Here is a 23,904-nt window from a genome sequence, read left to right as displayed (position 1 = left end):
GCTGCATTAAAGGCAAACTATATCAGTGTAAAAGCAATAGTCACTGAATAACAGATCCTAATTTATCCTATTTTTTTGATATTGGTAAGTATTTTAAAATGCAAGTAAAGGATGTGTCCATCTGGCCTTAACCACCCACTGATCACCGCCCCTTGTTTTGAAAGACAATGGATCCTTCTCTTCTGCATATTTCATTGTAAATGTCACTTTTAAAAACTGTTCTTAGGACATATGCTGCTGACCGCATGGCAGAATCACCCTTGTGAAAGGGATCTTGATCTCGATGCTTTTTTTTTTTTACCCGTCTAAAGACTAATAATAATTGTATGTTAACATTAACTAAGCTTTTCCACAGCAGGCTAATACACACAGGCATGCTCTGCAAACACAAATATTGAAAGAATGTTATACATTTCTTTGAATATGTGGGACAAAGTTTAAATGTGGTAACAAACTAGGTGAAATTCTTAAGGCAGTCAAACAGCGAGAAATGATCTCTTTAGTCAATGGTATTTATTGATTGTGAAAAGCAGGAAATGTACAAACATGCAGCTTCAGACCTCCAGTAGGTAAAGTCCAGTCCCACTCCAAAAAGAGGCATCCACTCTGCCCTCCCCAGATGGGGTTTAAAAGCAGAGCTTCATTAATTGGAAAGCTGGGAGGGACTTGGTGCTGAAAGACCTATCAGCTGACAGACACTGTACAGGCCTTCCCACCACTAGACTGGAGGAAGCTGCTCAAGCCTCCCTCCAGATGTGGTAGGCAGAGCCAGATGTACTATTTAATTTCAGCATTTTACATTCACATCATTCCACGCAAACAAACAAACTTGTCCCCCACAGCAAATCTTCAACACACATACTAAATGTTTATTACGGTCAGAATTTGGCAAAAGTTATTTGGAATGTTTTCTCTTTAATATAAATTCATTTTCAGATAAAATGTACAAAGGCTTATGGGTTTGTGGGCTAAAGTAGGCAGGAGAGAGGACAGAGGAGAAGGACACAGAAGGAGTGATCAGTGTCGATCACTCACCGTGCTTAACTGTCCTGACTCTCGTTCCTCTGAGGCGAAAGGCCTGGTTTTCTCTGGATAAATAAAGCCCTCCACTGTCAGAAATGCCACTGGACTGGTCTGTGTCATAGACAGCACCACAAACACACACTCACCCACCCACACATACACACACACATTAATTTGGGGCTGCAGGACTGGTAGAGTCCTGTATGGCTGCAATGCTTCCTCGTGGTGGGACCTCGATGATGCGGGGCTTATCGATGATGCGAGCTCGCCTGTCACCTTTCTCTACAATTCCGATGATCCATGCACCCCCTGCTGATCCTGTACCTCCGGCTCCCGAGGTCTGGCTCTTCATCTCTGAGCAGAACTTAGCAGCCTGCTCTCGGGGTAAACACACAAGCAGCCCCCCTGTGGAGGGCAGCAGATTCACTATTATAGGTTTCATTTATAAAAATGTCAAGTGGCTCCTTTTCCTTTCCTTTCCTTTTCCTCCAAAATTCAATAATACAAGTTAAGGCTTGCTGTTTTTTTTTTTTTAATTTCAACTGTAGCATTTTAGATTATCTGCAAATGAACTGAAAAAGTCCTGCTCCACAAAGGTTAAAATGAGAGATCCGATATGACTGTCGCTAAAGGCCATGTTTATCAGTCACTACAGTATGATAGAGGTCACGAAATATTGTGGAGATTTTTATTTTTTTTTAATTGAAATTTCAGTATACTTGAATTTACTATATAATTTACCGTCTATATGCTAATTTGGATTTTGCTTTTTAATTTTCTTTTCTTCTTCATACATTATAGTTTTTGTGATGTAAACCATGTAAATGTAAAAGAATGATTTTCAAAACTACAGAAAAATAACCGAGTAGACATTCTGACAGTTCAAATGAGTAAACTTCACCCTATAAAACCTGTGTGTCTGTGCGTGCAAATGCACACTCGCATACACACAACAGGATACTCACCTGATGTCTCAGCTGATGTGCCCTGGACCAGGTTGAAAATGTTCCCGCAAGCTTTGCTGATGGCGGCCATCTTGGCGATGATGGGCAGGTTGTGGATGACAAAGGCCACCTCATTCTGCTGCTGTGCAGCCAGGTTGTTGGCGTGTCCCAACAAGCCAAAGCCAGTCACATCCGTGGCAGCATGGGCCTGGAACTTGTGCATGAGACTTGCCGCTGGACAAAAATAAAAACATAACGGTGAGTCCTAACCTCCAGCCTGAGGAGTCATATTATCGGGCTTTACAAAATACTTGACAAACAAATAAATGAATACAATTCAAAACCAAAAAAAAAAAAAAAAACAACAAACAAGCCAGTCAAAATGAATATTTTGTCCTATTTTTTGACTAAATAATGTATTGTGTAAAATTAAATTTAAAAAATATTTCTGTCGTGACTTTCTTTTTACAATTGTTTTTGATAATGTGATGTACTTTGATGAGCAAAGTGGCAGTGTGCAGTAGTGCAACTAATCAGAGTGAGTTATTGTATAGGATTAAAGCATGAGGTAGGAAAGATTTCCTGTATCTTTAGTTCAACAGCGGAGCTGTAACAGTGTACACATTAAGATTTTTTTTTCCCAATTAGTTTCTTTCCCTTGTTAAATAATAAAAATCGGTCCACAAAAATTTCATTTATTGTTTTCTCCAATGTTATATTCAATTTTCAGGTTGAGTTCTTGTGAATTTTACTGTTTTTAACCTCCATTGTTTTTATCTGTGCAGGTTTTTCCACATCACTTTTCATCGTTTTATCAAATTTTCAAATGATTTCAAAAAATTTTGTGTGTGTGTGTGTCATGTTACTATTTAACTGTCTAGTTACTTCCTCTAAAATTAAACAAAAATTGTCTTCTTGGGAAAATCACACCCTCCCCAAACCCCCCAGGACCTTCTTCCTCAGTGTTTTTTGACAGCCAAAACAAACCTACCACAATATGTTACTGATTTGCTTTTGGAATGCAAAGAGTGTAAAGCGTTTTTTGTATGTCAGTCATAAAGACTTCTACAAGTCACTGGTCAACTGCAATTTAAGTACAAAGTCTAACTATCAAGTTATTTGTGATCTACATCTAGAATATAATAGCCTTGTATTGCCATTTCAAAAACACAATGAAATTGTGTAAAATTTGAATTGTAATAAAATTCTAAACTTGCAGAGAATATAGGATGCAGAAAACGGGTTAATCTAATAGATTAGATCAGTGGTCGGGAACCTATGGCTCGCAAACCATATATGGCTCTTCCGGTGACAGCATATGGCTCCCCCACAATACTAAGTTGAAAAAAACAATCAGTTTGGAACTGATTTTAAAATGCTTGTGATATTTCTTCATAATACTGTGTCATTCTAAAGTTAAAAAAAAAAAGTTTTGAAGTTAAATTTCACGGGTCACCCGTTGGTCGGGTCGGGAGGGAACCCATGGCTTCCGGGCATGTCTGGGTCGTTGTAAAGGTGAAGAAATTTATTTCATTTGATAGCCAACTACTTTATCCGCTTCAACCCTTGTAACGGAAAGATGGGAAGAAGAAAAAAAGACGATGTTTACCGTGGATTCCAGGCTGAGTGGACAGAGGAATTTGCATTTGGATCAGCAGTATGTCTAATGTGCAATGATAAAATTGCATAGATGAAACAGTTAAATATAAAGCGGCACTTCGAATCCATGCAGCACCAGAGGGCGCATTGAAAGTAACACACGTTTAATTCATTATACGTTAAAAATACTATATGGCTCTCAATGAAATATCTTTAGAAATATTTGGCTTTTATGGCTCTCCCAGTCAAAAAGGTTCCTGACCCCTGGGTTCGATTAAGGCATATGTTTTGTTGTGGCAACACCTGAGGGAAATAGCCACAAAGGAAAAAAAGGAGAAACTGATCGTCTCTATTAAATAAATGAAATGTGTTGTTTATGTATTTGTTAAATAGCAGTGATGAAGGTTTTTAAGAGATTGTTTGCTACCACTTTAAAATCAGATTGGCAGAAATAAATGTAAAGATTTATTTAGAATTTTCTCATTTATTAACTTTTTGCTACTTAAAAAAAAGTAACACATTAAATCAGTTTTAAATTACCTGTTAATACTACCTGTCTTGCGAAAACTTTCCACTGCAGAAATGTATAAGGGTACATAGTCCTCTGAATGACCGCTAAACCAGGTTTTTTGCATGAAAATGCCCCATTGCCACACTACATTACAAGTTCTATTGGATAAGCTTCACAGGCATCATATGAGGATGGGAGTTAAGTCAGATGACCTAAGTCTAGACACAATTGAGCCTCTGTGGTTTAATTATGGCGTCTTGGTCATCACTTTGACGAAGTACCTATACAAAACTGATCCATACCTGTGCGATTTAGTGTTGCCATGGAGAACATGGCTTCCTGATAGGCCTCTTTAACTTCCTCTTTAGTGACAACCAGCTTGATCTTGTTCCACCTTTCAGGCTGGAGAGACACGGAGGTATCAGTATCACATTTAAACTTGCCCAGTATGCTGAGCCAATTCTGAGTTAATCACCTGATCCAACCACTGGTGGGCGTTGACAGCCACCTGTGTGCCCAATGGTTTAGTTAGGACCAATACATCACCTGGCACAGCACCGTCAGGCCTGGACAGACAAAGCCGCACATTAATGTAAATGTAAGCCACATTTTTTTTATCTATTTATATTTACATTTCCTTGACTTAACGCTAGGATCTTGACTTTGTCCAAAGGTTATGTGTTTAGACATTCTGGAAAAAACGTAGTTTGAATATTATGTGATTTCAATTTTTTCTTTCGGTAGTTATTGCTAATTCATTCATGATTTAGAAAATACAAGTTGAGTTTTTGTTCACCTGTTCTTTTCTGTAATTTCAAGCAAGGATAAAATTAATTTGGGAGAAACTAATTACTACTCCGCCTAATAGAAATGCTCTTATTTTCCTTTCAGTGTGGGATTAAGGTTCTCTCCTTTAACCTCCGAGCTATAAATAATCGTTTTTATTTCTTAATCCTGATAAGGTGAAACCAGAGACCCCTTAAACTTAAACTAATTGTTGGACAATGTATTACATTATCAATGTGTACAGGGCAATGTATACAGCATCAATAATCTATCTGACAGTCCATATTGTAGCTTGTAAATGCAGGACATGTTGTAAACGTTTCAACATAATCTAATAGTCACATGCAGAGTCAAATGTCATGTGAAGGTTTCTTTTCACCTTTTTCATGAATAATAGCAGTTCTTGTGAATTTACAAGGAAATTGTATTACAATCAGAGTTTCTAGGTACAAGTATGGACCTTTGACCACAACAGTTACAAGCAATGCTGTGTCTTGCGCAACTGCATAGTGCTCAAGCATTCTCCGCGCAAAGCAAATCTATGCAGGGCATGAAATAAAATCCAAGCTGAACTGTAAATAAAATAAAGCCAAACACATATTGTGTTTAATATATTTACATTTCAGCTTTGCTGTGCACCGAGAACACTGGAGCTGTGTGCAATTGCGCAACCGTGCAGCTTAGAGGGAACATTGGTCACAAGGCTTGGGTGTCATAGTGAGAAGGAAACCAACTGACATGATGAACTCATTTGGCTGACAGACAACCGAGGCAACGCCTCCCACGATGATCCAGGGGTTGACCACAGTCTGGCCCCCCGTTACTGACGTCCCACCCTCCTCTGCCGCATCACGGAATCCACGGATGATCAGTGGCATGACACGTTCACGGTCCTGCCACACACACACACACACACACACACACACACACACACACACACACACACACACACACACACACACACACACACACACACACACACACACACACACACACACACACACACACACACACACACACACACACACACACACACACACACACACACACACACACACACACTTAACTACGATAAGGATAATACACTATATTCTTGTACATTTTTGGTTTTTACTTTCAGGTGATGGCTTTCGTATGTTGTAATAATTTTCAACTTTAAATGGTGTTTTCATACCCAGCAGGTTCCTTGGTAATTTTCAAACAGTTCTTTTGCTTTTTCCTCTCATTTTCCATGTATGGAAAAATTCACCCAGGAAGATATTGACCATATGACAGATTAGATCACTTTAAAGAAAACAACAAGAACATCTGACAAATATTACCTTGTCATTCATCTTTTGGCTGACACTGAGCAGCATCAGCATGTTGTCACATTCCGTAATACCCATGGCATACAGATCGCTGAGGACGTTTGCACACGCAATCCTCCCCTAAGACACACAAAGGAGCCAATGTAGACAATCTCGTACTACATTTGTGTCCAAAAGTGCCTTTTTAGATATGAGCCCCTTGATCTACATAAAATTTAATCCTTCTGAAAAGCAAGAGGGCGGTTTTCCGAGGCGTGTGATTCTAAAATGTGTTTTCTTCCATTACAGAGAAGAATTTTCGCATTGTAATCATGTTTCATGTGCAGTGCTAACTGTGCCGTGCCATAGATTTCAATAGATGAATACTTTAGAAATGCTTTTTTTCAGGCTTGTTACAAAATGATCATCTTTAATAATACCTTGTGTTATTGAGATTGTTTACTTGGATAACTGTGATACATGGTTTCAATGGTACAAATGTGTATCATTAACAAATGTGGTTCTATAAAATTGTATGTTTCATGCAGTTAATCATGTATTCAATTTATAATTAGCAAATCACCCCCCCCCATAAAAATGCCCGTGCCTTTCAAAATAAATAGGAAATTAGTCATCCCGAAACAAACACAGAGAGTGAAAAGGGATAATTTTGGAGAAAGCAACCACTTGTTTTGTCCCATTGAGGGAGCAGCCTTCTGTCACTCACCATCATGTAGGGATCCTCTACCAGAGGGTAGAAGAAGTCTGTGGTCTGGACCAGGGACAAACCTCCATGTCTCAGAGGTATCACACAGCAGTCCATCCCAACACCTGGAGACAAAAAAGGTCAATGTAACTTTCCCACAGCATTAAACAATAAACTACCGGACGGGATTATCTCCATGATTCTGAAATCTTAAACGTTGTAGACTTGTTTGAGTGACTGATTGTTAAAGGGTTTCGATCATAGTGTTTTGAACACTCTGGGCTTCTAAGCATGTGGTCACGGCATTGCTCCCTGTGGAGAATATTTGTGTAATGATAAACACTTGGTTTAAGTATGAGCACTTGTGATCTTGAAAACAAAATAATAAAATTAAAAAAAAAAAGTATATATATATATATACGAGAGGAAATGTTTATACAAGAGCTCGACCTTTACACTAAGCGAAACTGAAATATTTTGCTGAATCATACTTACGTTAACTTACTGCACTGTTCGATTGCATGGTATTCGTTCAAAGTTTGCCCTACATTTAAAATCTATGGAATAAGAGTAACTAATAATCGCTTACATGTTTGTGACAGCTTATTCATCAGAACTTGAAAGCAAAAATGTATACGTCTATTACTTTCACATTGTTAAAGCTGCCCATGCGTTTACGCTAGCTAGCATGAAGCGTCAGAGCTACGTTTAATGCTAGCAGCCGTGTCGTGAACCACCCGGGCTTTCTGTCTCAATATCCGGAAACCGGGGGCTAAAACGTTCATTACCGAGTCGAGGACCGGACAACTGTTGGCCAAACTCTGTCGTTTGGTCTCCAGCCTTGCCTGTCCCGTCGGCCCGGTCCTGCTCCAGTCCCGCCAGGAGTTTGAGCAGAGCCTCCTGCGGGACTTTGCAGCCTCATCCTTTCAAGTCCGAAAAGGCTGTGAGACGGAACCCGCGCTCCAGGCCGTGTTCCACGGGGTTAAAAGGTTTGTATCCAGGGGGGAACCACATCTCGTTTCCTGCTGCCTCCATCGGGGGAGGCGGGGAAGCGGAGCCGGACATACTTGCCCGGGGAACCGTTCAAATACGCAGTACCGGCACCGACTCTGACAGCCGTGTATTGAAGACGCGGGGGATGAATGAAGCCCAGGACAGCCGCCCGCCGAGGGCTGGCGCTGAGGATTTTCTGTAAAGCCCACGGAATTATCTAACAACTTCCTGTTAGCGCTTTCAAACTAATTCAGTGGGCGTACACTTGTTTGGCACTTATAACGGCCGTGTGCGATCGCAACGCAGCACCCAAGCGGCTTTAGCAGACGACTAGCTAGAGCCAAGCATTTACGTTTCTCTGCTTTATTTTACGCAGTCGTTCTGCTTATTTCCAACTCAGCTTTTCCCTTCAAGGATCGCCACAGCCAACCATCCTTCACTCCCCTCTTCGTCCCCTTTCACCACGTCCACAAAACTCTTATGTCGTTCATGGCGAATAGTCTTATTTTGAAGAGTATTGATGATTTCCGGTGCAGCACATGGACGTTGAAGCGCCACCATCTGCTCTCGCTGGCAGGTGTAACGTTTTCGTTCAGTATATTGTGATGTCTACACTGGTAACAGATTCCAAAGTGCATTTGTTTACATTTATAACTAAACAATACGGAAAATAATGACTGTCTCGAATCGTTGTGAATGGTTGATTCCAAATGTAATTGATTTGGCTGCTTCACAAGCGAAATGCACACAGGAGCTGATTAATAACCAATTTATTTCGTAAATTGTCAATAGATCAAAACCATAATCTTTGCACCCAAAGTATATTATTACAGACAATATCAACACACATTGTGAACAAACCTCAATGTGCTTACATTCATATAGATAATTAGCTAGTTGGCACAGGGAAAGATCAGACATAATAGCAGGGGTTAAATGTCAAGTCCATGAGAAATAAAGCAAGTGGTGCAGTCAAAGGAGTACACAGGCACAGGACACAGAGAACGGCTACTATGCTGTATGAGTAAACCCATCTCTAATATATCATAACACATTTTGAGGTCATGTAGACTTGCAACATTTAAGACCAAAACATACAGCATTTGAATATATTTTATCTAAAGCTTACGTGGTTATTCTTGATTTGCACCCTTTTGGGGTAAAAAAAAAATGCAATGCTGAATTGCCACTTTTTCCTGAACTTGTCAAATCTTTCAGCTCCTTTATTAACCATGTAATAGTGGGTGATGTATGCTCAGATGTATGGCAACTGTTTTTTACAGAAGTGATAATGGCTGCAGGAATAATGAGAAAGATTGTACTCAAATATTCATGACATATGCATCCGTGCCTGCATTTCCAGACGTGAGTTTCCCCAGAGATGAGGCTTTCTAGTTTTAGACCATATTCAAGATATGACATTTACAGAGCACATAGAAATCTGCGAATTCATGTCCTCGAATACAGTACATGTTAGATATCAAAACCTGTCATTTGCACAGGTCCCTGTGATGTTTAAAATACAAATAGTGGACTCTGTGGCTATTTTAAATCACATTGCTTTGGTTTATAGCAGCACAGCTCCAATAAATTTCGACACAACATATGGGATTTGGTTTATCCAGCATATATCTTGCAAAAGAAAAAGCAGCAGAAAATATACAATGTGTCTTTATATCTGACTGGAGGCAATGTTTTTCACACTGTAGTTGTTCGGCCTGTCAACAGTTTTTAGATCAGCGTCAGTTCTTTTGGTTTGGTGATTAATTTTGCATCATAATCAATTCCTCCATCAACACAATAGAATACTCAGCTTCTTCATCATTCTGGACTTGAGATTTTGCCACTCTCACTTGTGTTTGTCTTACCTCAATTGTCAGAAACCATGCCTGCACAAGTAGTTGGCAGTGATCAGAGAACATAATAGTATGTGAAAAAGACCTTCAAATCCCAAGATTTCTTTTTAAAACCTGAAAAGGGCCCACTCAAATCATTCAAAACTGGGACAAGGACATATCCAGGTTAATTCTAGTGTGTAATGAATTGCATACACAAATAGGATATTTGAAGAACCTGATCATATTCTAAAGAAGCGAGTCCATGGATACACAGAAACTGTGTTAAACAAGAAAACTGGGGAACAACAAAAAAAACAATGAGGAAAGATGGTTTCCAAAATGGGAATTAACAGAAGAAAGCAAATGTGTTGATCAGATGAAGGAAACGTCCATGCAGTTTGATATGTCTTTCATTTTCAGATAAAGTCATGTGATTGCCAGACGTCTTAATTCATGATGGAACAATGTTATACATGACTGTCTGTGTTGGAGAGAGAGTAAGGTGCAACTACCAAATGTTTTATAGACACCCTATGGGATGTTTGTTTGCATGTGTGAAACTCGGCTGGTGTTACTGTATGCAGTCCATGACATGAATTTGCAGTGTGTCCATGTCTGGTGCAAGGTAATGGCATTTAGGGCAGCATAAATCCGGCAGTACTTCATCTCCACCTGCACCTTGATCACTGACCTGGCCCAGACCCAGATTGCGGAACATGGAGGGAGGGGGGGCAGTGTTGAAAGCGCCACCTGAGAACACACCTACAAGAAGAGACATGAAAACATTTATTAATTCATTGTCTACCACTTATCCAACACTTTAGCTGTTTTCCCTGTCATAAGGCAAGAGGCGGGGTATACCCTGGATTGGTTGCCGGTCGATCACGGGGCCACATGGAAGCTTCATTGCCAAAAACATTCAAGATTTGGTTTTAATTTTACATTGTCAATGTCCCATGGGGAAAACATACTTTATTTTAAGGTTGGTTTTTAGATGTATTTGTGTTTGTATTTGACATAACACTTAAGAAAAACATGAACTGCTTGACACAGACAAATAAAGCTCTGCTTAAGAGTGATGCAGTAAACTCCAGAACTGCAATGAATTTAGTCAATGTGGTTGGACTCTGAACCCATCAACTTTCTCCATCTAACCCTATTCTCTGTATCCCCCTCTCTCACACCAACTTCCTTCATATCTTCTCTCATTACATCCATAAATCTTCTCTTTGGTCTTCCTCAAGACCTTCTGCCTGGCAGCTCCAATTCCAGCATCCGTCTACCAATATATTCTCTATCCCTCCTCTGTACATGACTGAACCATCTCAGTCTGGCTTCTCTGACCTTCTCTCCAAAACATCTAACATGTGCTGTTCCTCTGATAGACTCATTCCTGATCCTATCCATCCTGGTCACTCCCAAAGAGAACCTCAACATCTTCATCTCTGCGACCTCTAGCTCTGCCGCCTGTCTTTTGGTCATTGTAACTGTTTGTAGTCCATACAGGATTGCTGGTCTCACCACTGTATTGTACACCTTTCCTTTCATTCTGGGTGATAGTCTTCTATCATATAGTACCCCTGACACTTTTCTCCACCCATTCCAACCTGCTTGAACCTGTCTCTTCAGCTCTTTTCCACACTCTCCGTTGCCCTGGACAGTTGACCCCAAGTACCTGAAATCCTCCAGCTTCTTGATCTCCACTCCCTGTAGCCTCACCGTTCAACCTGGGTTTCTCTCATTCACACACATATACTCTGTCTTGCTGCGACTAACCTTCATTCCTCTCCTTTCCAGCGCATACCTCCACCTCACTAGATTTTCCTCAACTTGTTCTCTGCTCTCACTGCAGATCACAATGTCATCTGCAAACATTATGATCCATGGAGATTCCTGTCTAACCTCATCTGTCACCCTGTCCATCACCATTGCGAACAAGAAGGGGCTCAGAGCTGATCCCTGATGGAGTCCCACCTCCACTTTGAACTGCTCTGTTACCCCTATAGCACACCACACCACTGTCTCACAGCTAGTGTACATGTCCTGCACCAGTCTAACATACTACTCTGCCACTCCAGACTTCCTCATACAATACCAGAGCTCCCTCTTGGCACCCTGTCATATACTTTTTCTAGGTCTACAAAAACACAATGCAGCTCCTCTGACCTTCTCCGTACTTCTCTATTAGCATTCTAAATGCAAATACTGCATCTGTAGCACTCTTTCTAGACATGAAGCCATACTACTGATCACAAATTCTGACTTCTGCTCTCAATCTAGTTTCCACTTCTGTTTCCTATAATTTAATTTTCAAACAGAAACTGTTAGAGTACAACTGCACAAGTAAAGTTAGCACATGTTGCACTTTCAATTGACGTGTCAAAATTTCTGCTAAGATGTAAGTATCTGCTGTGGCAGAAGTGTGATGACTTCAGGTAACACCAAGGCTTTGCTCTGTATTTCTAAGATATACCTTGTGGAGGAGGGATGCGTGGGGCCCGTGCTGGAAAGTCATCCAGGTGTCTCATCTTCATCTGCTCCATGCGTACACTAAAACAAAAACCAATAACAAAGCTTGAGCATCTGCTGTTACAGGGTAGATTCAAAGAGGACAAATGCAGGTATCGAATTTTAATATCCAGTCCTGACTAATCAAATTTCTGAGCCAGATGGTAAAGGATCAATTACACATTGAAATTAAGCCTACATGCATTCGGGAATGGAAAGGACTGACTATAAAGAGATTTTTTTCCTGATTATATATACACATTGTGTGTATATATATATATACATATATATATATATATATATATATATGTGTGTGTGTGTGTGTGTGTGTGTGTGTGTGTGTGTGTGTGTGTGTGTGTGTGTGTGTGTGTGTGTGTGTGTGTGTGTGGGTGTACATATTATTTTTTAATTCAAAGTCTTTGCAACACAGGTGAAATCAATTGAATAGACTATCTACTGTACACTCCACAGCTTCATGGTATATATTGTAACTTGGAATCAGTGTTTGAAGGACACTGCACCGTGATGTGGCCTCTTGTTTTAGCCGGTCAATCTCAACCATGGCCTGGGTCAGCTGATCCTGTAGCTCCTCTTTTTTCTGGTTCAGCTTCTCTCTTGCTTCTCGTTCTGCAAGGAAATCTGCCTTGTAGATTTCAGCCTGGGTAAACAGCAGGGGAGAGGGGCATGTATGAATTAATTTAGAAAGAATGTGTAAACCGATGCTCAGGTAACAGCTGCTGTGAGCGATAGGCAATGTTATCAGGAACTAAGGTGCTACACGGGACCCTGTATTCATACCAATTCCTCACATATAATAAAAAGTACATGAGAGTATTAACTTTGCTTCACCCTCTAGCTCAGGCTAGGCTCTGACAGAAAGGTGTCTGGGTCTGCATTCCTGTCTAATGTGGAGAAACTGGATGAAGTGAAAAAGATCATTTATAAGGAAGTTATAGCTGCAAGTACAGTTTATTTATTTCTTCATATTATTAATAATAAATGAAAATAAGACTCCTGATTGTCTTGTAGGGGGCTTTACTTTTCTTGCATATAATCTACAAGCTGCATGATGTGTCCTTCAATGATGCTGAGATATTCCAGCAAAAGACTACTAATCTCTAACACTTTAACAAAGATGTCATTCATTATAATTATATCCTATAGTCCTGGTGTAACTACCACAACAGTCTAATTAGCCAAAGCTTATTTCGAAATACATACTGAGATTATCTTATCAATTTGATCATTATGTCATGAATTTTATACTCCAAATATTGCCTATACTGAATAGGCAACATTGGAAAAACATTGGCAAACACTGGAAAATTACAATTTGTATCGTGTTTCTGGTCATTTAATGTTTTTTTGTGGTTGCTCTGTTTACAAAAAAAATAGGACCCTAAACATTAAACACACTGTTCATTAAGTTACTTGTAAATTAATTAAAATAACTCTATAGAGGAACACAGGCTTAGCTTTTTCTGAAAAAATCTATTTATAATAAACAATCTTTATACAAATCATTATTTTGTATTAAGCACATTTTTGACACCGATCCAAAAATGTTAATGCTCAATGGCACTTTCCAGGTACTTAGAAAGTGAATTTATTAAAGAGTTTCCTCTAATTTTGTAGTATCTATAACTGACTTCAAAACAATTCAGCTATTTTTATTTTATTTTAAATAGGTAAAGGAAATGCAGCTACCTGGGCGGTGAGGACAGGAACCGTCTCCAGGGAGCCTTTCTGTTGCTCCACCTCCTCCTTCAGTTTATCGATCAGATCCTGTTTCAGAGCCAGGGCTCTCTCTGCCTCCTCTAGTCGGCTGGACAGATCTCCTCCCTGGACACACACACACACACACACACACACACACACACACACACACACACACACACACACACACACACACACACACACACACACACACACACACACACACACACACACACACGAACACACACACACACACACACACACACACACACACACACACACACACACACAGGTAAGTAAACATTAAACTGAACCATTGAGGGTCGATTGACATTACTAAGTTGTTACCTCAGTTTTCCGTTTGGACTCGTAGTCTCTGAAAAGACAGGTGTAAGCATGCTGCAGCTGTGTCAGCTTTTTCCTGCAGAAGATTGTACGAGGCTTTTTCAAAAATACAGCATCATGGTCATTTTTGGAGGAAAAAACAAGGGTTGAAATGTACAGGTTTAAATGTAATATACTTTGAATTTTTGAGAGAAAGGAACAGTTTCAAGAAAGCGCTTCTATAATGTTGAATTACTAAATATATAATTGAAAAATACTCAGAAACACACCATTTAGAGATTAAATTTGCAACATTATTTTTAGTCTAACCATATAACAGTTCTTTACCAATTATTTTCTCCTACTTGTTTGGAAAATATCCAAAAAAATTCCAAATTAGAGAATAAAGTAAGCATTTGAGTTTAATAAATTCATCAGCATGTTCAGAGTCCACTTGTGGCTCCAGAACATGGACATTTGAGAAGTGGATAGTCTGAGAGAATCATGGCAAATAAAAGCAAATATCCAAAACACTTTTTTTCTAAATGTTTACATACTTTTCCTCAGTAGCAGCATGTCTCTCTGACTTCAGGGCTTGTTCCAGGTTCTGGGTCTGCAGCATCAGTTTGTCCATGGCAATGTGATGCTGCTTTCGCTGCTGCTCCAAGTCTCGCTCTGCCACTTGCAGGGACTTTATCTTACTGCACAGTCTGCAGATGGCCAGAGAGAGGGGCAGACAGAAATACACGCATGCATGCATGCATGCACACACACACAACACCACACACACACACACACACACACACACACACACATCTGCTGAATGACAGTTCAGTACAAGTGTCGCAAAGCCTCTGGTTGACAGCGTACTTCTCCTCCAACAATTTGCGCTCTTGCTCGCTCTTATCCAGGCAGCTCTGTCGCTCGTTCAGCTCCCCCAGCAGAGATGTGGCCTGGGCCTTCAGGGCCTCACAGTCTTTGTCCTTCTGTTTTAGGAGAGCTTCGGTCTTGTCCCGCTGAGCTGAGCTCTTCTGTAGATAGTCTAGCTTCTCCTCAAGCTCCCGGTACCTTTTGGAAGAGCACATTCATGACCATCTTTTTTTTTTTTTTTTTTAATCCACTGATTTTGCTAATCTCACTAGCAGTCTGTGGCATCTATGTCCTTGTGTAACCATAGGGCTAACCGAAAACAGCCATGTTTCAATAAATATCAATATATATCGGAAGAATATCTTGCACCCCAGAAATTTCAAACAAGCACAACCACATGCAAAGAAGAAAACTGGGGGTGGGGGTGGGGGTAGAGGAAGTAGTAGAAGTAGAGGAAACAGTGACATTGTGGCCAGGAGCTGCATATGTATAAAGCATACATGCGGTGATTGGGAGTAAATGCCACACAGAGCTGAGGGCTTACCTGCCCTGTGTGGCCTGAAGCTGCTCTGTGAGTTTAGCCAGGCTAGAGCTGGAGAGGGAAAATAGAGAGGCAGGAGGAGAGGAGGAGACATCTAAAAAAACCAAGGTTTTCTTCACAAGAAATGTAGAGACAACAGAGCATGCTTGTCTTTATTTTAGCTGTCATAAAACATAGATACAGTTTAGATTAACTAAGAAGCATTGTTTCAAAAGCTGCGAGAGGACACACATTCAGTTCAATGCCGTTAGTTTCAAACGAGGCATGGGATGAGCTTTGGAGGGAAGAAATGTAATCATACCAGTCAGAGGAGTGCTGGGCCTCAGAGCGATGCTGAACAGCTTCCTCCGTCAAGCTGCTGGCCTGTCAGAAACATCCAGGTTGGGAGGTTGGGTTAATTCATATCAGTTCTGGCTTTTTGTTTTATAAACAGTATTAAAGGGATTAGATGGGTTATCTGCAGGTGACAAACACAGTATCAAAGCATGGGCTAGGAAGAGGATTTAGAAGACTTAAATAGCTGTGTCATATATTGAATTTTAACTTAAACAAAACGCAAACTAAGTTATTAGATGTATACGACTGGGATTCTGTTGGCATAAGAGCTTTGGGCAGCTTATCACACTGCTAATTCATGACAAAACTGTTTGGTTGTACCGGTTTTTATTTTGCTAAAGAATCCATTATCACTCCAGACTTTCTTTGCATTACAATCCAATAGGAACTAGTTCCTGGAGTAGAATCTTCACCTTCCCAGACTGCAGTTACCTGTGCCAGGGCCAGTTTGCTCCGCAGCTGTTCAATGCAGCGACGCATTCGTTCTTTCTCTTTCTCGCACTCTTCCCGGTCCCTTTCTAGCTCTTCATTTTTCCTCCTCAGCTCCCTCATCCCTTCCTCCATTTTCTCTTTGTGGCTCTTCAGCAGCTGAAGGAATTCATTCGCACCCTCAACAGGCTGCAGGTAAAGAGCCCACAGTTAACAAGTGGATCAAGTAATGAGGGGAGGAAGGTGGACAGAGACAGAGAGCCCCATGATCACCCTGGAGTGGAGAACACACACCATGCAAACACTAGAACTGGTAGATGGTAGAGAAAAGCTGATATAGGGACAGGTGGGTGATTAGTGGGTAAAAACAGTGAATACAGACGTGTGTTAATGCTGTGACCATTCAAAGCCTGCCTCAAGACTACATTTGGTCCTGCATTCCTGGTAAAAGTTCCAAACAAAAGTCACCAATGGCCGCAAGATTTCAAATACTGTTCCAAATACTTTGTGGTAATACATTCTTTTTCAAATTATATGAACATGCAGGAACATTTTGTAAAACCTATTAATTTTCTTGCTTGCTACAGATCATTCCACATTATTTCTTTTCAGGGTATACTCAAAATTAGGCTTTGTCCTCACTAATTCTATTTCATTTTAAAATACATCACCTCTACACCCATACAACTCTCAGACTATACAAAACTGACTTCTGGAAATAAGTTATTTATGCCCACACGCTCTAGTTCTATTTTTTCATTACTGCCAATAGTTCCTTGAAATAATCAACCACAGACTGCTTCCTGATCTCTCTACAGGAGCATTTTGGTATGAATGCAGCTTTTATCGCTCCTTTCATAGAAATAAGAATGTATTAGGGTGGACCTAACCCTTAAACAAGAAGTAGGTGTTGGGGATCTGATTAGTGAAGTCAGGATTGTAGTGAACAGCCTCACCTGGCCATTCTCCCCGCCTAGCGCCCGCCCATTTACCTCTGAAAGTGAGGTGGGTGGGGTGGAGATGGCGCTACTCATGGAGCTATGCACACTGGCATCACCCTGGACACAGACATACCTGTTAGATGGATGGATAAACAAGAGGATGGAGGGAGGCCATAGGTGACATGAACAAACAACATCTAACCAGGCTGCGAGGGGGGTTGGTCTGTGCATGCAGGTCCATCTCCTCAACCCTCTTTCTTTCCAGCTGGTCTAGGGTCTAAAAACATTGAGCAGATAAGTCACCAAAGTGTCTAGAAATTAGAAGAGGAAGCAAAAGATGGATGTCTTGACCAACCTGTGGTGCATCCAGAGGTCCATTCCTGGCCTGGTGGCCCTGCGGTCCGTCAGTCTGGCTGGAGCTGCAGCAATGGCTAGATAAGGAGACCGTCCCGTTCAACCTGCCCTGTAAAGAGTGATTCTCCTGGAACAGCCTCTCCATCAACGACCTGGCCTCCCGGAATCTAGTTCTCAGAAATTCTGTCTCCTCCCTCTTCCTTCGCTGCCATCCCTCCATCTCTTCACAGCGCTGCCGCAAGGCCTGGTTGCTGCGCCGCAAAGCCTCTGCGTGACAGGACAGAGGGAAGCGTAGAAGTAAGAGGATAGAGTATCTGTTTCAGTAAGAGATCACGCAATATTCTGCTATTCTATTAAATACATCTACATCGATGCTGTCTAACTCAGTCACATCTGCATGACAGTAGCTTACGGCCAGGAGAAGATGTTTTCAGGTAGCGTCCAACTTTATCAGGATATTTCAACCCTGAATCACAACACCTTCCAGTTGGCCGTTTGGCAGTGATTGTTCAGCCACTGTCTATTTCCTCCTGGCCGACAGCTTAACTCCTCCAATTTCAGAGCCAACAGGATGCGTTTTCTGTTGCTTTCCCTAGCCTAAGTACAGCTGCCTTCCTCTCCCTTCCAGAAATTCTGAGGGCTGTGAGCGTCTTCCACGTAAACTGTGCGGGAAAACCCCTACACCTGACCACAACAGGGAAAGCCATGTCTGCCATCATCTGTCCCTGTACTGCTCAATGAGGAACTGATACTTTCCGGCCACTTAGTGGTAAAATGGGCAGTTTTGAACCATAGCTTGAATCCTAAGAGATAGCCTTGATGAGGTTTAGGAATCAGAAAACCTTATTTGTCCCAGAGGGGCAACAGGAGACATTTACAAATATATATAGGTATATAAATAAGATCAACATAAGGTGAAGATAAATGAAAAATAGAGAGGAGTGACTCCAACATTGAGGATAAACTATACTTCTGTGGAAGGCTGTACAGCTATAAATAAGTGTAAATCTATGGAAGAAAGAAAAATTTTAGATTTGTGTGGTGCATGTACATCTGTGCAGTGTGCTCTACATTTATATGCTAAATATAACAAGCAGCTCTACATTTAGGTGGGAAGGAGGGGTGGTGGGGCTGTTGGTCTTGGAGGCAGGAGAGAGCTCTATTTGACGGGTTGGCGCTCAAGACGGTTCCTGTCCTAAGGAGTCCTGAAGAAGAAGGTCATTATACTCTCAATAACAGAGTAATAGAACACGGTCAGGATAGGGCTGCTCACGTCAAATGCCCTCAGCTTCCTGAATTGATACTGGCACCGGTGACATTTCCTGAAGATCTCCTCAGTGTTTGAGGAAAACCTCAGGACATTGTCAAAGACTGTGCCAAAGTATCTACAGTTAGGGCCAGAAATATGTGGACAGTGTCACAATCTTCATGATTTGGTCTCTGCATGGCACCACATTGGATTTAAAATGAAACAATTATAACTGAATTGAAGTGCATACTTTAAGGTTTAATTCAAGGGGTTGAGCAAAAAAAATATACGATTAACCATGTAGAATTGTAGCTATTTTTATACAAACGCTCCTCATTTCAGGGGCTCAGAAGTAATTGGACAAATAAACATGACCCTGAGTAAAATATTACTTTTGAATATTTTGTTGAGAATCCTTTGCAGGCAATGACTGCCTGAAGTCTGGAACCCACGGACGTCACCAAACGCTGGGTTTCATGTTTGTGATGCTTTGCCAGGCCTTTCCTGCAGCTGTCTTCACATGTTTTTTCTCAGAATGTACCAAAGTGTTCATTTGGCCATTCCTAACATTTCTGCTATCTCACTGATGGATTTCTCCTTTGTTGCGTGTTCACAGCAACAGCTTCCAAATGCAAACACCACACCTGGAATCAACTCCAGACCTTTTAACTGCTTAATTGATGACAGGTTACCGAGGGAAGAGCCCATGCAGCATTGATATTTTTTGCAGTCTTCTGAGTCAATTACTTTTGGTACCTTGAAAAAGAGGCGGCTACGTATTTAAGAGCTGTAATTCCCAAACCCTTGCTCCAATTTGAATGTGAATACTCTAAAATTAAAGCTGAAAGTCTGCACTTTAAGCCCATATTGATCATATAATTGTATCCTGAATAAGTCTTCGTAAAAAGCTAAAATAACAAAACTTGTGTCACTGCCCAAATATTTCTGGGCCTAACTGTATAGCCATTTAATGTCTTTACTGGCTCTCCCTGGATGGAGGCGTTGACTGCCTCAGCCAGCTGCCTTTGCTTGTCTGAGAAGGTCACCACCATGTCCTTGGCCTTGCACACATTCAGCTTGAGGCAGGATGCTTTGCACTAGTGCACAAAGTCCTGGAGGGCTGAACCATTTTGAATGAGGGACCATACAGTAAGGATAAGAGGATGGTGTTGTTGGCAAACTTCACCAGGAGGCAGTTAGGCTGGATGGATCTGCAGTCATCAATGTACAGGATGAAGAGCAGGGGAGAAAGCATACTGTTTTGTGGTGAGCCGGGGGAGGAGAAGATGCTATCAGAGAACATGTTGTTCACCAGCACCCACTGTCAACTGTTGGTACGGAAGCTGATGATTCACTGAATGAGTTGGTGGTTGAAGTGGAAATGGGTCATCAGCTTCTCGGCCAGTATATGCAGGGTAGCAGGGTGTTGCAAGTAGAGGGGGTGTCAGCAAACAGGGGCCTGACTTTGTTGAAACTAGCAGAACCCATGAGCTCTTTCAGCATCTTAGCTTGTCTAAATGCTCACATGCATCCAAAGAGAAGCTGCAAGAACACATTTGCAGATTCTTAGGAAGTCGTGTACAACCACAAGCAATTTCCCACTCCTTTCTTCTCTCCTTGTTCCTTGGAAAGCTGTGTAGACTAGCATCAATCCTTTGTTCCCCATGGACTGGAAATTGCACCCCAAAGCAGCACAATGTGGCATTATTACTGTACCAAACAAAAGTTAACACTAGGGGATAGCCAAAGTTAACACGAGCAACCTGTATACTTCATCAACCTAGCATGCATTGGGCAAGTATAAAAAATGGCGGCACCCGTGGCACAATTCTTTGTGCTTTTTTTTACGACACATTTGAGTATGAGGCAAACAGTAAGTAATCTGCTTGCTTCTTAGTCCTCTCAGGCGGGGTTCCCTTTAAAATGTTACTCAATATCAATCTTCTTCTCCTTTTGGCTTTTCCCTTCAGGGGTTGCCACAGCGAATCAATCTTCTCCATCTAACCCTATTCTCTGTCTGCTCCTCTCTCACGCCAACTACTTTCATATCCTTTCTTACTACAACCATAAATCTTCTCTTTGGTCTTCCACAAGACCTCCTGACCTCCTGAATTCCAGCATCCATCTACCAATATATTCACTATCCCTCCTCTGTACATGACCAAACCATCTCAGTCTACCTTCTCTGACTTTCGCTCCAAAACATCTAACGTATGATGTTCCTCTGATGGACTTATTCCTGATCCTATCCAACCTGGTCAGTCCCAAAGAAAACCTTCATCTCATCTCATCTTCATCTCTGGGACCTCTGCATTTTACTCAATATCAGAAATATATTTGGCAGAGCCAAATAGAGACACAGCTATTGGCTCTCTCATTCACACGTCTGGGCAATTTGGGGTTTTCAATTAACATCCTACATGCTTTTGGATTGTGGGAGGAAACCTGAGAACCCAGGGGAAAACCATACAGACAGAGGAAAAGCATGCAAACTACACAAAGAAAGACCCCCATGAGGATGAAATTGGGTCCTTCTTGCAGTGAGGTGAAGCGCTACCCACTGAATAACTGTGCTGCCCTAAATTTGTATCCAATCATTGAATTTAAATATTTCATTTGATCATCAGATCCAGTATGCTGCTTGGATTTGAAAAAAAAGGAAAACAGACTTTATTTAAACAATGTAATGCCTTTTCCGGAAAAAATCCTGAAATTAGTACCCTTTCAGGAGATTTTTTTAACTCCACCATAACAAATCCTGATTTTTAAGTTGTTCTTCAGATTTTTTTGGCAACAGTCACAAAATATTACTGTTTCAATCCTAGGCATAGTCTAGTCCAAGTGTCCTCAAACATTGTTGATCATGATAAACTTGTACTTGTTTGTGTCCTGTGCTAGTTTAGTGAAGATTACAGATAGTTTAAAGCTGCAGTCATTGCATTAGTAAATTTGTTGACCTGTTGGCTAGTGCTCAACCATATAAAAGCATTCCAACACAGTATCGGGCACCAATTAATATAATACAATGTGCAAAAAAAAAAAAAAAAAAAACCCTCACTAACCCAAGCTTACTGTTCAGTACATTTCCTGTGCATTGTGTATTTGCAAGTGTATTTGCAGTCCCTATGTCCTCTATTGTAAGTCGCTTTGGATAAAAGCGTCTGCCAAATGCAATGTAATGTAATGTAATGTAAAAGCACAATCACATTCAACATCAATACTGTGGTAATCTGATTCTATTCTAAGCCCTAATAGTAAATATGTAAGAACATATGTAGAACATACCTCTCAGCTGTTGGTTATCCCCCAGCAACTTTGTCACTACTTCATTGGCAGCCAACTCTGGTGGGACCCTAAGGGCCCCCCCACTCTCCTCGCCAGACATCTCCCACTGCATGGGTCCGTCAGGTTGAGGCTGCACCATCCCTGGAGGCATATGGACATAATCACTTAATTTCAGCATCTTGAATATGTCAAATGGACCCAATGCTCTGATGTTTGAGCACAGTTGTGCAGGACATCTGACCATCATGGACAATTAAAAAACAACATTCTTGATGGGGCCCAAATATATATAATTTTAGATCATCTTAAATTATACCTGCTTTGAAGGTATGATATCTATTAATGTGTAACGGTGGTCTTCCTCGCCCCGTGGCAACTGAAATCACGGGATGTGTGGGACGCTTGGTGAAGGGTGGCGTTACAGCTGCATGAATTTACAACGGCCGCATTCACCATCATGTGCACGCGCGTGGAGCACTGGCTCATGCGCCAGAGTAGAATCTACTTTCACTTTCACTTCGATCTCGTCATTATGCCGCACTTTAGTCCCAACTCTCAACCATGTTTCAAAAACACTGTTCTAATTTTGAAAATGGCTTTGATTCTCTTCAATGGTTTTCCAACTCCTAGACGGTTTTTCCAAGGGGCTGTTGTGTATTGTGCAACAACCAAACTACAGGTACTGGCGATGGGAGAAAACATTGCGTCATCCACATTACTATTATAGCAGTCTAGAAATGAAACGGTCCACACGCACACCTTGCAAATTCTATATTTGCTATTTCTGTCATCATTAGGGTTGTTGCGGCCTTTGAAGAAGGAGGTCTGGTCGTTTATGACGACCAAAATGACAACATGAACTCAAAATTATAAGGGTGTGGACGGTGTTTACTCCCTCACCAGTAACACAAGATAAAATAAACTGTGAAGAGGAAGGACTGGTCATTGGTGCCGACCAAAATGGCAACACTAACTCAAAAATGTAAAGGTGTGGACGGTTTTTACTCCCCGCCGATAAGACAAGACAATATAAACTGTTGTCCGCACTGTACATCCGATAACGTTGTCTTACCTCAGTGATTTTTTCAGAAGCAGAGGTTATTTAGCCAGCGGTGGAGAAGGCTAAAGCCTCACGGCTGCTAGCGTCTTAGCTCTACGCGAAAACCAGCGGTGCCGTGAATAATGGTACGAATTGACTAGCATAAAAACCGATATGTATTGAAGAATGGAATACGCCAGCGAACTTTTCACTGTTATAATAAGAATACAACGTGCACGTTTAAACGAAATGAGAGTCACTGAAAACCGAGGCGAATGTTGTTGGCTAGAGGAAAAAGGATTATTTTGCCCTGATTTTCACCTTCAAGGCTTTACGCGTACACGATCAGATTAGTGTGCATGTGCATGTACAAACCTTTGATATTATTAGTGTCCTATAAAATTACAAGTGCAACGGTTTTTAACCAGTCGTCATCTAAAATAATTCAAAATGTCAAATATACATTTTGATTGCGTCTGGTACTTTTGCCCGTCCTTCCAAAAACTAAACAACAGACTAGGCACAAGGATAAATCCCATTTGATAAGGAAAAAAATCTACGTTTTGCAAGTTTGCAAAATCAAAAGTTTGTAGCACGTTCGTCGGCTATTCAATAAGATTCTT

At 41.0% G+C, this 23,904-nt stretch overlaps 2 protein-coding genes across 8 annotated transcripts; both read right to left on the bottom strand.

Moving 5' to 3' along the window:
- Positions 1-496: 496 nt before the first annotated feature.
- On the bottom strand, positions 497-8,036 carry sephs3 (selenophosphate synthetase 3). The gene is made up of 8 exons (XM_086159532.1): positions 7,647-8,036; positions 6,880-6,983; positions 6,186-6,293; positions 5,602-5,756; positions 4,553-4,643; positions 4,380-4,479; positions 1,989-2,201; positions 497-1,428 (listed from the first exon to the last, which is right to left on the bottom strand). The coding sequence occupies exons 1-8, from the start codon at positions 7,921-7,923 to the stop codon at positions 1,193-1,195; spliced, it is 1,284 nt and encodes a 427-aa protein (XP_086015658.1). The 5' UTR covers positions 7,924-8,036; the 3' UTR covers positions 497-1,192.
- Positions 8,037-8,610: 574 nt separating this feature from the next.
- ikbkg (inhibitor of nuclear factor kappa B kinase regulatory subunit gamma) lies at positions 8,611-23,692 on the bottom strand. Of its 7 annotated transcripts, XM_086159889.1 has the most exons (15): positions 23,315-23,692; positions 22,243-22,383; positions 17,710-17,975; positions 17,557-17,631; positions 17,370-17,471; positions 16,417-16,602; positions 15,950-16,011; positions 15,652-15,699; positions 15,108-15,305; positions 14,795-14,947; positions 14,262-14,334; positions 13,905-14,039; positions 12,719-12,855; positions 12,163-12,239; positions 8,611-10,451 (listed from the first exon to the last, which is right to left on the bottom strand). In XM_086159889.1, the coding sequence occupies exons 2-15, from the start codon at positions 22,379-22,381 to the stop codon at positions 10,261-10,263; spliced, it is 1,842 nt and encodes a 613-aa protein (XP_086016015.1). In that variant the 5' UTR covers positions 22,382-22,383; positions 23,315-23,692; the 3' UTR covers positions 8,611-10,260. The 7 variants fall into 7 exon arrangements, with proteins under 7 accessions (XP_086016015.1, XP_086016018.1, XP_086016014.1 ...); XM_086159892.1 differs by lacking the exon at positions 15,652-15,699; XM_086159888.1 differs by lacking the exon at positions 23,315-23,692 and having other exon boundaries at positions 22,243-22,393.
- Positions 23,693-23,904: the final 212 nt, after the last annotated feature.

Source organism: Fistularia commersonii, chromosome 14 (genome assembly GCF_037954325.1).
Source record: "Fistularia commersonii isolate RoL2024-O1a breed Wild chromosome 14, RoL_Fcom_v1.0, whole genome shotgun sequence".
In the NCBI taxonomy this organism is placed as follows: Eukaryota; Metazoa; Chordata; class Actinopteri; order Syngnathiformes; family Fistulariidae; genus Fistularia; species Fistularia commersonii.
This window is presented reverse-complemented; position numbering and strand designations above follow the sequence as displayed.